The 17100-nt window shown below is 45.0% G+C and overlaps 1 protein-coding gene across 5 annotated transcripts in view; it reads left to right on the forward strand.

Moving 5' to 3' along the window:
* Window positions 1–17100, forward strand: part of ANTXRL (ANTXR like) — a 367823-nt gene that overhangs the window by 186207 nt on the left and 164516 nt on the right. For all 5 annotated transcript variants that reach the window (XM_063958514.1, XM_063958515.1, XM_063958516.1 and 2 more), the window contains one exon: window positions 11715–11783. In XM_063958514.1, the coding sequence (XP_063814584.1) occupies window positions 11715–11783 (69 nt within the window). The remainder of the gene's footprint in view (window positions 1–11714; window positions 11784–17100) is intronic.

The following is a 17100-nucleotide window of genomic DNA, read 5'->3' on the forward strand; positions in this document are numbered from 1 at the left end:
GGCAGCCCGCCGAGGCGCGTCCGCTGAACAATTGTGCAAGGCGGCTACATGGTCCTCAGTGAACACGTTCATTAGGTACTATCCCTTTGATATTTCTGCCTCACAGGATGCTTCCTTTGGACGCCGGGTTCTCATACCCGCTACGGCGCATCCCCTCCCATGAGGAACTGCTTTAGGACATCCCCGATGTTTTCCCTGTGGAAACCAATGTACCCCGCTGCAGAAAAGGAGATTTTTAGTAGACTAACCATTGGCCCTGACGCATCTAGCTTCTATATGTTTGTATGGCATTAGCCGCTAGTCCCTTCTCCTGTCGTGAGATTGTGGTTCTATGTGACTAACATCTGCCTTCTCTTTTACCTGCTCCTGCATTGGACTGGTTAACAAAACTGATCTCACGGTGCCTGGAGGCAGGGTTATAGAGGAGGCCCCAATGCATCCTTGGACAGTCTAAGGGGTATATGCAATTGCGATCGAATTCCGGCTGGAATTCGACTGTTTTTAAATTCGACACAATTCGACAGTCAGACACCCTCCCGCCGGGACCCGAATTCGACATATTCAATAAAAAATGGATTTGACAGTCCCACTGTCGAAAAACGGACCAATTGACGATAGTGTGCGTCCTGGATTCGACTTCATGGACGGCACAAAAGTGTTTAAAAAATCCTGAAAAAAAATGCGTGGGGTCCCCCCTCCTAAGCATAACCAGCCTCGGGCTCTTTGAGCCGGTCCTGGTTGTAAAAATACGGGGAAAAAATTGACAGGGGACCCCCCTGGTGCAAAACATACGGGGGGACAAAAGACGTAGGTGTCCCCCGTATTTTTCACAACTGCACCGGGCTCCACTAGCTGGAGAGATAATGCCACAGCCGGGGGACACTTTTATACCGGTCCCTGCGGCCGTGGCATTAAATCCCCAACTAGTCACCCCTGGCCGGTGTACCCTGGAGGAGTGGGGACCCCTTAAATCAAGCGGTCCCCCCCTCCAGCCACCCAAGGGCTAGGGGTGAAGCCCGAGGCTGTCCCCCCCCCATCCAAGGGCGGCGGATGGGAGGCTGATAGCCAAGTGACAAAATAAAGAATATTGGTTTTTGTAGCAGAACTACAAGTCCCAGCAAGCCTCCCCCGCAAGCTGGTACTTGGAGAACCACAAGTACCAGCATGCGGTGGAAAAACGGGCCGCTGGTACCTTTAGTTCTACTGCAAAAAATACCCAAATAAAAACAGTACACACACACCGTGATAGTAAAACTTTATTACACACATGCACACCGACACACACATACTTACCTATGTTGACACGAGGCTCGGTCCCCTTCTCCACGTAGAATCCACGGGGTACCTGTAAATAGAAATTATGCTCACAAAAATCCTGTGTAGATCTGTCCTCTTCTGCTTGTAATCCACGTACTTGGCAAAATAATAAAACGCAAAACCCGATCCATGCACTGAAAGGGGTCCCATGTTTACACATGGGACCCCTTTCCCCAAATGCCGGGACCCCCTGTGACTCCTGTCACAGAGGGTCCCTTCAGCCAATCAGGGAGCGCCACGTCGTGGCACTCTCCTGATTGACTGTGCGCGTCTGAGCTGTCAGGCGGCGCACTCGAGATACAATGTAGCGCATAGGTGCTCCATTGTATCCAATGGTGGGAACTTTGCGGTCAGCGGTTGACCGCGAGTAACCTCGAGGTCAACCGCTGACCGCAAAGTTCCCGCCATTGAATATAATTGAGCGCCTATGCGCCGCCTGACAGGTCAGACGCGCACAGCCAATCAGGAGAGTGCCACGACGTGGCGCTCCCTGATTGGCTGAAGGGACCCTCTTTGACAGGAGTCACGGGGGGTCCCGGCATTCGGGGAAAGTGGTCCCATGTGTAAACATGGGACCCCTTTCAGTGCGTGGATCGGGTTTTGCGTTTTATTATTTTGCCAAGTACGTGGATTACAAACAAGAAGAGGACAGATCTACACAGGATTTTTGTGAGTATAATTTTATTTACAGGTACACCGTGGATTCTACTGGTGAAGGGGACCGAGTCGTCGTGTCAACATAGGTAAGTATGTGTGTGTCGGTGTGCATGTATGTAATAAAGTTTTACTATCACGGTGTGTGTGTACTGTTTTTATTTGGGTATTTTTTTGCAGTAGAACTACAGGTACCAGCGTGCCCGTTTTCCCCCCACATGCTGGTACTTGTGGTTATCCAAGTACCAGCTTGCGGGGGAGGCTTGCTGGGACTTGTAGTTCTGCTACAAAAAACAATATTCTTTATATTGTCACTTGGCTATCAGCCTCCCATCCGCCGCCCTTGGATGGGGGGGACAGCCTTGGGCTTCACCCCTGGCCCTTGGGTGGCTGGAAGGGGGGGACCCCTTGATTTAAGGGGTCCCCATTCCTCCAGGGTACACCGGCCAGGGGTGACTAGTTGGGGATTTAATGCCACGGCCGCAGGGACCAGTATAAAAGTGTCCCCCAGCTGTGGCATTATCTCTCCAGCGTGTGGAGCCCGGTGCTGGTGTAAAAATTACGGGGGACCCCTACGTCTTTTGTCCCCTGTATTTTTTGCACCAGAACCGAACGCAGAGCCCGGTGCTGGTTGTTAAAATACGGGGGATCCCCTGTCAATTTTTTCCCTGTATTTTTACAACCAGGACCGGCTCAAAGAGCCCGAGGCTGGTTATGCTTAGGAGGGGGGACCCCACGCATTTTTTTTCTTGATTTTTAACCCATTCCCACCCCTTCCCACTGAAAAACATGCTCTGATCTCTCCATATTATTTTAGTCAGTAAAAAAATAATAATAATAATATTCTTTTAAAAAATATATTAAATAATACTTGTGGCTCCTAATAGACAAACCAAGTAGATAATCCCTTCTAATATAAATAGATATGCTATTAGCAATAAAAAAAAACACAAAAACAACATGTTTTAAAAATTTTTTATTAGATCCCGCCAGCAAAATGAGGCGGACTGAAATTGACGAAATGACTGTGGAAAAGCACTGTTGTCGAATCGACATTCTTCAATTGAATATACTTTTGTCGAAAAGCCACCTTTTTACCATTGCAGACATGTCGAATTTGACAACTGTTGAATTGCAAAAAGTCGAATCTGAAACGGCCATTTTTTTTGTCGAAAAGTACTGTATTGCATTGTCGAATCATTTTTTTGTGTCGAAAATGCCCCGTTTTTCGACATTTGCGGCATTTCGACCGCAATTGCATATGGCTCCAAAGCTTTAGCCTGTTGGTGACTAGATCAAGATCCATCTCTACACCCCAATGTTTTCCCTTTCTCGCAGAAAGAGATTTACCATAAAACTCCTTATTTATATATATATATATATATATATATATATATATATTACATAGTACTGTGCAAAAGTTTTACGCTTGTATGCAAAAAATGCTGCAAAGTAGGAATGCTCCCATAAATAGACGTGTTAATAATTTATTTTTATCAACTAACAAAATGCAAATTGAATGTGCAGAATAGTAATCTAAATCAAATCAATATTTGGTGTGACCGCACTTTGCCTTCAAAACAGCATCAATTCTTCTAGGTACACCTGCACACAGCTTTTTTTTTTACTTGATAAAAATAAACTGTTAACACTTCTATTTTTGAAAGCATTCTTACTTTGCAAATTCTTACTTTGCAGCATTTTTTCCACACTTGCCTAAAACTTTTGCACAGTACTGTATATAGAATCTATAATGTCTATGCAGAATGTAAGAGGAATAATGTGTACTTTAAATTAAAAAGATAAGTGGTTATTCCATTGTTTTAGAGATGAGCGGGTTCGGTTCCTCGGAATCCGAACCCGCCCGAACTTCATGTTTTTTTTCACGGGTCCGAGCGACTCGGATCTTCCCGCCTTGCTCGGTTAACCCGAGCGCGCCCGAACGTCATCATGACGCTGTCGGATTCTCGCGAGGCTCGGATTCTATCGCGAGACTCGGATTCTATATAAGGAGCCGCGCGTCGCCGCCATTTTCACACGTGCATTGAGATTCATAGGGAGAGGACGTGGCTGGCGTCCTCTCCATTTAGATTAGAAGAGAGAGTGTGAGATTGATTTTAAACAGAGACACTTGATTTACTGGAGCTTAGGAGTACTGTAGAGAGTGCAGAGTTTAGTAGTGACTGACCACAGTGACCACCAGACAGTGCAGTTTTATTTAATATAATCCGTTCTCTGCCTGAAAAAAACGATACACAGTGACTCAGTCACATACCATATCTGTGTGCACTGCTCAGCCCAGTGTGCTGCATCATCTATGTATATATCTGACTGTGCTCACACAGCTTATAATTGTGGGGGAGACTGGGGAGCAGTGCCAGTTATAGGTTATAGCAGGAGCCAGGAGTACATATTATTAAAATTAAACAGTGCACACTTTTGCTGCAGGAGTGCCACTGCCAGTGTGACTGACCAGTGACCTGACCACACTGACCACCAGTATAGTTAGTAGTATACTATATTGTGATTGCCTGAAAAAGTTAAACACTCGTCGTGTGACTTGTGTGGTGTTTTTTTTTTATTCTATAAAAAACTCATTCTGCTGACAGACAGTGTCCAGCAGGTCCGTCATTATATAATATATACCTGTCCGGCTGCAGTAGTGATATATATATATTTTTTATATCATTATTTATCATCCAGTCGCAGCAGACACAGTACGGTAGTTCACGGCTGTAGCTACCTCTGTGTCGGCACTCGGCAGTCCATCCATAATTGTATACCACCTACCCGTGGTTTTTTTTTCTTTCTTCTTTATACATACATACTACATCTCATTATCAACCAGTCTATATTAGCAGCAGACACAGTACAGTAGTCCACGGCTGTAGCTACCTCTGTGTCGGCACTCGGCAGTCCGTCCATAATTGTATACCACCTACCCGTGGTTTTTTTTTCTTTCTTCTTTATACATACATACTACATCTCTTTATCAACCAGTCTATATTAGCAGCAGACACAGTACAGTAGTCCACGGCTGTAGCTACCTCTGTGTCGGCACTCGGCAGTCCATCCATAATTGTATACCACCTACCCGTGGTTTTTTTTTCTTTCTTCTTTATACATACATACTACATCTCATTATCAACCAGTCTATATTAGCAGCAGACACAGTACAGTACGGTAGTCCACGGCTGTAGCTACCTCTGTGTCGGCACTCGGCAGTCCGTCCATAATTGTATACCACCTACCCGTGGTTTTTTTTTCTTTCTTCTTTATACATACATACTACATCTCTTTATCAACCAGTCTATATTAGCAGCAGACACAGTACAGTAGTCCACGGCTGTAGCTACCTCTGTGTCGGCACTCGGCAGTCCATCCATAATTGTATACCACCTACCCGTGGTTTTTTTTTCTTTCTTCTTTATACATACATACTACATCTCTTTATCAACCAGTCTATATTAGCAGCAGACACAGTACAGTAGTCCACGGCTGTAGCTACCTCTGTGTCGGCACTCGGCAGTCCGTCCATAATTGTATACCACCTACCCGTGATTTTTTTTTTTTTTCTTCTTTATACATACATACTACATCTCTTTATCAACCAGTCTATATTAGCAGCAGACACAGTACAGTAGTCCACGGCTGTAGCTACCTCTATGTCGGCACTCGGCAGTCCATCCATAATTGTATACCACCTACCCGTGGTTTTTTTTTCTTTCTTCTTTATACATACATACTACATCTCTTTATCAACCAGTCTATATTAGCAGCAGACACAGTACAGTAGTCCACGGCTGTAGCTACCTCTGTGTCGGCACTCGGCAGTCCATCCATAATTGTATACCACCTACCCGTGGTTTTTTTTTCTTTCTTCTTTATACATACATACATACTACATCTCTTTATCAACCAGTCTATATTAGCAGCAGACACAGTACAGTAGTCCACGGCTGTAGCTACCTCTGTGTCGGCACTCGGCAGTCCGTCCATAATTGTATACCACCTACCCGTGGTTTTTTTTTTCTTTCTTCTTTATACATACATACTACATCTCTTTATTAACCAGTCTATATTAGCAGCAGACACAGTACAGTAGTCCACGGCTGTAGCTACCTCTGTGTCGGCACTCGGCAGTCCATCCATAATTGTATACTAGTATCCATCCATCTCCATTGTTTACCTGAGGTGCCTTTTAGTTGTGCCTATTAAAATATGGAGAACAAAAATGTTGAGGTTCCAAAATTAGGGAAAGATCAAGATCCACTTCCACCTCGTGCTGAAGCTGCTGCCACTAGTCATGGCCGAGACGATGAAATGCCAGCAACGTCGTCTGCCAAGGCCGATGCCCAATGTCATAGTACAGAGCATGTCAAATCCAAAACACCAAATATCAGTAAAAAAAGGACTCCAAAACCTAAAATAAAATTGTCGTCGGAGAAGCGTAAACTTGCCAATATGCCATTTACCACACGGAGTGGCAAGGAACGGCTGAGGCCCTGGCCTATGTTCATGGCTAGTGGTTCAGCTTCACATGAGGATGGAAGCACTCAGCCTCTCGCTAGAAAAATGAAAAGACTCAAGCTGGCAAAAGCAGTAGCACCGCAAAGAACTGTGCGTTCTTCGAAATCCCAAATCCACAAGGAGAGTCCGACTCCAATTGTGTCGGTTGCGATGCCTGACCTTCCCAACACTGGACGTGAAGAGCATGCGCCTTCCACCATTTGCACGCCCCCTGCAAGTGATGGAAGGAGCACCCGCAGTCCAGTTCCTGATAGTCAGATTGAAGATGTCAGTGTTGAAGTACACCAGGATGAGGAGGATATGGGTGTTGCTGGCGCTGGGGAGGAAATTGACCAGGAGGATTCTGATGGTGAGGTGGTTTGTTTAAGTCAGGCACCCGGGGAGACACCTGTTGTCCGTGGGAGGAATATGGCCGTTGACATGCCTGGTGAAAATACCAAAAAAATCAGCTCTTCGGTGTGGAAGTATTTCACCAGAAATGCGGACAACAGGTGTCAAGCCGTGTGTTCCCTTTGTCAAGCTGTAATAAGTAGGGGTAAGGACGTTAACCACCTCGGAACATCCTCCCTTATACGTCACCTGCAGCGCATTCATAATAAGTCAGTGACAAGTTCAAAAACTTGGGCCGACAGCGGAAGCAGTCCACTGACCAGTAAATCCCTTCCTCTTGTAACCAAGCTCACGCAAACCACCCCACCAACTCCCTCAGTGTCAATTTCCTCCTTCCCCAGGAATGCCAATAGTCCTGCAGGCCATGTCACTGGCAATTCTGATGATTCCTCTCCTGCCTGGGATTCCTCCGATGCATCCTTGCGTGTAACGCCTACTGCTGCTGGCGCTGCTGTTGTTGCCGCTGGGAGTCGATGGTCATCCCAGAGGGGAAGTCGTAAGACCACTTGTACTACTTCCACCAAGCAATTGACTGTCCAACAGTCCTTTGCGAGGAAGATGAAATATCACAGCAGTCATCCTACTGCAAAGCGGATAACTGAGGCCTTGACATCCTGGGTGGTGAGAAACGTGGTTCCGGTATCCATCATTACTGCAGAGCCAACTAGAGACTTGTTGGAGGTACTGTGTCCCCGGTACCAAATACCATCTAGGTTCCATTTCTCTAGGCAGGCGATACCGAAAATGTACACAGACCTCAGAAAAAGAGTCACCAGTGTCCTAAAAAATGCAGCTGTACCCAATGTCCACTTAACCACGGACATGTGGACAAGTGGAGCAGGGCAGGGTCAGGACTATATGACTGTGACAGCCCACTGGGTAGATGTATGGACTCCCGCCGCAAGAACAGCAGCGGCGGCACCAGTAGCAGCATCTCGCAAACGCCAACTCTTTCCTAGGCAGGCTACGCTTTGTATCACCGGTTTCCAGAATACGCACACAGCTGAAAACCTCTTACGGCAACTGAGGAAGATCATCGCGGAATGGCTTACCCCAATTGGACTCTCCTGTGGATTTGTGGCATCGGACAACGCCAGCAATATTGTGTGTGCATTAAATCTGGGCAAATTCCAGCACGTCCCATGTTTTGCACATACCTTGAATTTGGTGGTGCAGAATTTTTTAAAAAACGACAGGGGCGTGCAAGAGATGCTGTCGGTGGCCAGAAGAATTGCGGGACACTTTCGGCGTACAGGCACCACGTACAGAAAACTGGAGCACCACCAAAAACTACTGAACCTGCCCTGCCATCATCTGAAGCAAGAAGTGGTAACGAGGTGGAATTCAACCCTCTATATGCTTCAGAGGTTGGAGGAGCAGCAAAAGGCCATTCAAGCCTATACAATTGAGCACGATATAGGAGGTGGAATGCACCTGTCTCAAGCGCAGTGGAGAATGATTTCAACGTTGTGCAAGGTTCTGATGCCCTTTGAACTTGCCACACGTGAAGTCAGTTCAGACACTGCCAGCCTGAGTCAGGTCATTCCCCTCATCAGGCTTTTGCAGAAGAAGCTGGAGACATTGAAGGAGGAGCTAACACGGAGCGATTCCGCTAGGCATGTGGGACTTGTGGATGGAGCCCTTAATTCGCTTAACAAGGATTCACGGGTGGTCAATCTGTTGAAATCAGAGCACTACATTTTGGCCACCGTGCTCGATCCTAGATTTAAAGCCTACCTTGGATCTCTCTTTCCGGCAGACACAAGTCTGCTGGGGTTGAAAGACCTGCTGGTGAGAAAATTGTCAAGTCAAGCGGAACGCGACCTGTCAACAACATCTCCTCCTTCACATTCTCCCGCAACTGGGGGTGCGAGGAAAAGGCTCAGAATTCCGAGCCCACCCGCTGGCGGTGATGCAGGGCAGTCTGGAGCGACTGCTGATGCTGACATCTGGTCCGGACTGAAGGACCTGACAACGATTACGGACATGTCGTCTACTGTCACTGCGTATGATTCTCTCACCATTGAAAGAATGGTGGAGGATTATATGAGTGACCGCATCCAAGTAGGCACGTCACACAGTCCGTACTTATACTGGCAGGAAAAAGAGGAAATTTGGAGGCCCTTGCACAAACTGGCTTTATTCTACCTAAGTTGCCCTCCCACAAGTGTGTACTCCGAAAGAGTGTTTAGTGCCGCCGCTCACCTTGTCAGCAATCGGCGTACGAGGTTACATCCAGAAAATGTGGAGAAGATGATGTTCATTAAAATGAATTATAATCAATTCCTCCGTGGAGACATTCACCAGCAGCAATTGCCTCCACAAAGTACACAGGGTGCTGAGATGGTGGATTCCAGTGGGGACGAATTGATAATCTGTGAGGAGGGGGATGTACACGGTGATATATCGGAGGATGATGATGAGGTGGACATCTTGCCTCTGTAGAGCCAGTTTGTGCAAGGAGAGATTAATTGCTTCTTTTTTGGGGGGGGTCCAAACCAACCCGTCATATCAGTCACAGTCGTGTGGCAGACCCTGTCACTGAAATGATGGGTTGGTTAAAGTGTGCATGTCCTGTTTATACAACATAAGGGTGGGTGGGAGGGCCCAAGGACAATTCCATCTTGCACCTCTTTTTTCTTTTCTTTTTCTTTGCGTCATGTGCTGTTTGGGGAGGGTTTTTTGGAAGGGCCATCCTGCGTGACACTGCAGTGCCACTCCTAGATGGGCCCGGTGTTTGTGTCGGCCACTAGGGTCGCTTATCTTACTCACACAGTCAGCTACCTCATTGCGCCTCTTTTTTTCTTTGCGTCATGTGCTGTTTGGGGAGGGTTTTTTGGAAGGGACATCCTGCGTGACACTGCAGTGCCACTCCTAGATGGGCCCGGTGTTTGTGTCGGCCACTAGGGTCGCTTATCTTACTCACACAGTCAGCTACCTCATTGCGCCTCTTTTTTTCTTTGCGTCATGTGCTGTTTGGGGAGGGTTTTTTGGAAGGGACATCCTGCGTGACACTGCAGTGCCACTCCTAGATGGGCCCGGTGTTTGTGTCGGCCACTAGGGTCGCTTATCTTACTCACACAGTCAGCTACCTCATTGCGCCTCTTTTTTTCTTTGCGTCATGTGCTGTTTGGGGAGGGTTTTTTGGAAGGGACATCTGCGTGACACTGCAGTGCCACTCCTAGATGGGCCCGGTGTTTGTGTCGGCCACTAGGGTCGCTTATCTTACTCACACAGTCAGCTACCTCATTGCGCCTCTTTTTTTCTTTGCGTCATGTGCTGTTTGGGGAGGGTTTTTTGGAAGGGACATCCTGCGTGACACTGCAGTGCCACTCCTAGATGGGCCCGGTGTTTGTGTCGGCCACTAGGGTCGCTTATCTTACTCACACAGTCAGCTACCTCATTGCGCCTCTTTTTTTCTTTGCGTCATGTGCTGTTTGGGGAGGGTTTTTTGGAAGGGACATCCTGCGTGACACTGCAGTGCCACTCCTAGATGGGCCCGGTGTTTGTGTCGGCCACTAGGGTCGCTTATCTTACTCACACAGTCAGCTACCTCATTGCGCCTCTTTTTTTCTTTGCGTCATGTGCTGTTTGGGGAGGGTTTTTTGGAAGGGCCATCCTGCGTGACACTGCAGTGCCACTCCTAGATGGGCACGGTGTTTGTGTCAGCCACTAGGGTCGCTTAGCTTAGTCATCCAGCGACCTAGGTGCAAATTTTAGGACTAAAAATAATATTGTGAGGTGTGAGGTATTCAGAATAGACTGAAAATGAGTGGAAATTATGGTTTTTGAGGTTAATAATACTTTGGGATCAAAATGACCCCCAAATTCTATGATTTAAGCTGTTTTTTAGGGTTTTGAAAAAAAACACCCGAATCCAAAACACACCCGAATCCGACAAAAAAAATTCGGTGAGGTTTTGCCAAAACGCGGTCGAACCCAAAACACGGCCGCGGAACCGAACCCAAAACCAAAACACAAAACCCGAAAAATTTCAGGCGCTCATCTCTACATTGTTTTGTTACCCACATAAAAGCAACTTTTAAATGTCCCCAAAACACCTTATGTAATACAGTACTAGCTGAATTACCTGGCGTTGCCTGGGTTAAAATCTTCCAAGTTGTTTACAATGAGTTGGAACTAACAATTAACATTTTAAAAATAATTAGCTGCTTAGTAAGCTAATTACACACCCATGAGCTGGCTGCCCAGTGCTGTTTTTGTTTTTGGGGTGTCACCAGGAGCCCTGATCCCCAGCTTTTCTGTCTGTCCAGTTTTATAATCACTTTTACATTGCGAGATGGGTTTAAAGTTTTCCTTCTGTGTTACTATTCCAAGGCTTTTGGGTAAAAATATTGTTTGTCTTCCCACCTCCATTTCTGTCCGTTATTTTCGTTCATTGATTTATATTAATTTGTCAGTTATTTCAGGTAATTGAATTATGGTTATTTCTGTCAGTTATTACAGTTCATTATAGTTTTCATTCAATGAAAGGCTCAGAACAGGCTCCCTGTGTCAAAGTTCTGCCTAGCGTACACCAATGGGTGGTCCAACCGAGACTCTAACCCCCTAGCCCCCCTAAAACCTGGCCAGGATCCAACTGGACCACCTTGAGTTGGTGTCATCCCAATTGGTGCAGGGGTGTCTGAATGCATAACCAGACAGACAGACAAAGAAACAAACAGACCAATAGATATTATATATAAGATAGCTTGGGGTATTCTTGTCGATAGGATGGAGAGGGTGTTGCATTTTCACATAAATATACAATGTATACAGTATATCATTTGTTAATATTCCCATCATTTTTTATTTTACTTTAGGCAGAGAGAGCTCGCAACTTGGGCGCTATTGTTTATTGTGTGGGAGTTAAAGACTTTAATGAAACACAGGTAAGTGTAATGGTCATAATATAATGTGGCATTGGCCTTTGAAGTAATGGGGTGGTATATATTATTTGTACATGCGACCTTATTACAGGAACTGATAAACAAGCTGCTTAATGCAGGTGTCAAAGTTTTCTTGTTTTGTCAACTCAATAATACAATTCATCATACATCTCTGTCTGCCACATAAGCGGGTATAATTAGATCAATTTGATCTAATTTGAACACATTTCACTGTCTTAACAATAGCCAGTACCATCAGTTAAAGTGTAAAAAGAATGATGCTAGAACTTACTTTGTGTCACTGTGAAAACGCAGTTATCATTAGGCGAAATTGGGGGAGACGAATCAAACGTTGAAAAGTATCAACCAATCAACTTCTGTAATTTTACAGGCTGTGTTTGAAAAATTATAGAATCTGATTGGTTGTTACTTTATCTCTCCACTTTATATCTGTCCAAGGTTTGATTCCTCTCCCCCACTGTATGTATCTTCTTGTGGAATTTTGGAGGGTTTTGCTATAGAAATGTGCAGTACCTACTACAGATGTGTCCTCGTTAGGCCACAGCTGACCATGGTACAAGCTGGCCCTCCGGGTGTATATGTGATGTGTTTTATCTGACTGCTTTCAAAAAAAATCAACCAGATCGAATACACATACAAGTGTCGGAAAAGCAATGGATACCATCTGGGAGTCATATTAAGGAGATACTGTAGGGACCCAGTGCAATTTGTATTCAATATTTCTGCCCATTTGAAGCAACAGAAACAGAAAGCTAGTCCGAAATATGAATGCTGCTTATGCTAATGCTATCCTGCATTTTGTACACACTGTAACGACAATATTCATAGCTAGCGTGATCGGGCGGCAGTGTGGCTGGAGACCATCTGGTAGTCATACTGTACATTCATGAGATACTGTAGGTACCCAGTTGCACTTTGCATTCAATATTTCTGCCCATTTGAAGCAACAGAAACAGAAAGCTAGTCCGAAATAGGAATGCTGCTTATGCTAATGCTAACCGTCATTTTGTACACAACGTAATGACTAGATGAATTGAGTGAAACAGGGCAGCAGCGTGGCCTTGTATTTTGTAGAAGCTGACTTTTTTTATATAACGAGAAGTAGAAACACACCAAATAACTTTATTGTATTAATAAAGAATAACTAAATAAATACATTAAAAAAATAAAATAAATGGGCGCCGAACTGAGTATCGAACCTGGTACTGCAAGCATTGCAGGCGGACACTGTTCGTGTTAGGCCACAGCCGACCATGGTACAAGATGGCCCTCCGGGTGTATATGTGATGTGTTTTATCTGACTGCTTTCAAAAAAAATCAACCGGATCGAATACACATACAAGTGTCGGAAAGCAATGGATACCATCTGGGAGTCATATTAAGGAGATACTGTAGGGACCCAGTGCACTTTGTATTCAATATTTCTGCCCATTTGAAGCAACAGAAACAGAAAGCTAGTCCGAAATATGAATGTTGCTTATGCTAATGCTATCCTGCATTTTGTACACACTGTAACGACAATATTCATAGCTAGCGTGATCGGGCAGCAGTGTGGCTGGAGACCATCTGGTAGTCATACTGTACATTCATGAGATACTGTAGGTACCCAGTTGCACTTTGCATTCAATATTTCTGCCCATTTGAAGCAACAGAAACAGAAAGCTAGTCCGAAATAGGAATGCTGCTTATGCTAATGCTAACCGTCATTTTGTACACAACGTAACGACTAGATGAATTGAGTGAAACAGGGCAGCAGCGTGGCCTTGTATTTTGTAGAAGCGGACTTTTTTATATAACGAGAAGTAGAAACACACCAAATAACTTTATTGTATTAAAAAAGAATAAATAAATAAATACATTAAAATAAAATAATAAATGGGCGCCGAACTGCGTATCGAACCTGGTACTGCAAGCGGATACTGTTCGCGTTAGGCCACAGCTGACCATGGTACAAGATGGCCCTCCGGGTTTATATGTGATGTGTTTTATCTGACTGCTTTCAAAAAAAATCAGCCGGATCTAATACACATACAAGTGTCGGAAAAGCAATGGATACCATCTGGTAGTCATATTCATGAGGTACAGTAGGGACCCAGTGCACTTTGCATTCAATATTTCTGCCCAGTTGAAGTAACAAACAGGAAGCTAGTCCGAAATATGAATGCTGCTTATGCTAATGCTATCCGCCATTTTGTACACAACATAACGACTAGATGAATTGAGTGAACAGGGCGGCAGCGTGGCCTTGTATATAGTAGAAGCAGACTTTTTTTATATAAAGAGAAGTAGAAACACACCAAATAACTTTAATGTATTAAAAAAGAATAAATAAATAAATAAATACATTAAAATAAAATAATAAATGGGCGCCAAACTGCGTATCGAACCCAGAACTGCAAGCATTGCAGGCGGATGCTGTTCTCATTAGGCCACAGCCAACCATGGTACAGGCTGGCCCTCCGGGTGTATATGTGATGTGTTGTATCTGAGTGCTTTAAAAAAAAAAAAAAGCTAGTCCGAAATATGAATGCTGCTTATGCTAATGCTACCCGACAATTTGTACACACTGTAATGACAATATTCATAGCTAGCGTGATCGGGCGGCAGTGTGCCTGGAGACCATCTGGTAGTCATACTGTGCATTCATGAGATACTGTAGGTACCCAGTTGCACTTTGCATTCAATATTTCTGCCTATTTGAAGCAAATGGACCAGAAAGGCTGTCTGAAATAGGAATGCTGCTTATGCTAATGTTATCCGGTATTTTGTGCAAAACGTAACGACTAGATGAACTGAGTGAACAGGGCGGCAGCGTGGCCTTGTATTTTGTAGAAGCGGACAATTTTTTTTATATAAAGAGAAGTAGCAATACCCAAAAAAACTTTATTGTATTAAAAAAGAATATCTAATACATTAAAAAAAAAAATTGGTCGACGAACTGGCCACAGATTTAACATTGTCTCTAACAGTGATCAAGCACAAATGGGTACCAAACCCACGAGTGCAAGCATTGCAGATGGACACTGTTCTCGTTAGGCCACAGCCAACCATGGTATAGGCAGGCCTCCGGGTGTATATGTGATGTGTTGTATCTGAATACGCATACAAGTGTCGGAAAAGCAATGGATACCATCTGGGAGTCATATTAAGGAAATACTGTAGGGACCCAGTGCACTGGGCTTTCAATATTTCTGCCTATTTGAAGCAAATGGACCATAAAGGCTGTCCGAAATATGAATGCTGCTTATGCTAATGCTATCCTGCATTTTGTACACACTGTAACGACAATATCCATAGCTAGCGTGATCGAGCGGCAGTGTTGCTGGAGACCATCTGGGAGTCATATTAATGCTATCCAGCATTTTGTACACAACGTAACAAAAAAATTATTTGACTGAACGGGGCGGCAGCGTGGCATTGTAATTTGTGGAAAGGGATTTTTTTTTATAAAGGGAAGAACGTGATTGGCCAGCTTCTCACAGAACACTGCTTACTGCCACAGAATTGTATTCAGCACTGCAGTCTCAACGTGGAGCATTCGCCACCCAACGGTTAAACTGTGTATTACATGGCGTGGGACACAACGCACGCCATAACGTTATTTCCAACTCGCAACACAGGACCCTAAATAGTGCGCTATGAACAACGATGTATGAGGATACATCTGTATATATAGAAAGGCTTTCTTTAGCATAGCTCAAATAGTTTCTGTTCTGACAAGAAATTAAAACAACCCTACAGACTATGGATACAAAAGTTTCCCTTAAATAAAAATATATCTAATGTAACATAAAGTTGTATAATCTGATTGACTACATAAATAATATATATATATATATATATATATATATATATATACTACAAAAACATTATTTCTCTTACGTCCTAGAGCATACTGGGGTTCCATTTAGTACCATGGGGTATAGACGGGTCCACTAGGAGCCATGGGCACTTTAAGAATTTGATAGTGTGGGCTGGCTCCTCCCTCTATGCCCCTACTACCAGACTCAGTTTAGAAAATGTGCTTGGAGGAGCCGGTCACGCTTGTGGAAGCTCCTGAAGAGTTTTCTGCATTTATGTTATATGTTTGTTATTTTCAGGCAGGGCTGTTTGGCACCAGCCTGCCTGCTTCGTGGGACTTAGGAGGAGGGAACGGCCCAACCTTTTGAAGGGTTAATGGTCCCGTTCCCCGCTGACAGTACACTGAGCTCCTGAGGGAACTATTCACAAGCCCCACCACGGCGAGCGTACATTCCCACAGCACGCTGCCACACCTAACAGAGCCAGAAGAAAGAAGAGTGGTGAGTACTAAGCCGGCGGCCATTATGGCGGCATGAGGGTACGGAGACGCGCGGCTTCTAACCGGGCGGAATGCGTCTCCAGACACAGTACACAACTGCATCTCAGTACACTGTACACAGTACCCACACTCGCAAAAACAGCCTTAAAATGGTTTTCTCTCCATTTTAAGCACCAGATTACCTCAGCCAGTATAAAAAAAAAGCGGGAAGACTGCGTGCCATTGAAGGGGCGGGGCCTTCACTATGAGTGGATCCAGCAGCTCACCAGTGCCATTTTCCCTCTGCAGTGGACACAGACGCTGACTGACAGGGACGCGCAGCTCCTCCAGAGAGACTCCAGATTATCTCAGCGTTACCAGGGGGTCATAGCAAGCGGGAAGCAATTATTAGTGTACTAAGACCCCTATCAGGGTACTTAGTCTGCAACCCGGCTAAGCTTGGCATTAGCGATAAGGGCGCGATGGGAGCTGGCTCCAAATTACTCTGTGTCTCCCTGAAGGGCTCTTTGTGGGTTAATTGTGCTTAACCTTTTCCTGTGTGTGTGTGCTGTCCCATTTACATTATGTCAGTGTGTTTCGTGTACAGCGGAGAGTTTCTCTTCACCGGGGGGATCACTACTGGGTACTCAGGGCAGTGCACCTTCCCAGAATAGCGGGGCTGAAATGGAATGGGTTAATTCCATTAAGGGAATGATCTCAGGTATTTCTATAAAGCTATCCCGCAATGAGAAAGAGACGCAATACTTAAGACAGCCTGTGGATGAGTTTATGAATAGAAACTCAGTCCCCAAACTAGCGTCTCAATCCCCTCCCATTTGTCCGCAAAAGTGATCTCTGGCCCATATCCTGCAGTCTGACTAGGACTCAGAGGGGGAGGGGGGGGGATGCAGCTCTGTCACAGGGAATAGAGGCTCTTATAGAGGCTATCAGAGATGTTCTGCAAATTCCTGATAAGGTGACAAGAGGAGTGTGAGGAATCTTATTTTAATGTAAAAAAGA

This window comes from Pseudophryne corroboree, chromosome 3 (assembly GCF_028390025.1).
Source record: "Pseudophryne corroboree isolate aPseCor3 chromosome 3, aPseCor3.hap2, whole genome shotgun sequence".
NCBI lineage: Eukaryota > Metazoa > Chordata > Amphibia > Anura > Myobatrachidae > Pseudophryne > Pseudophryne corroboree.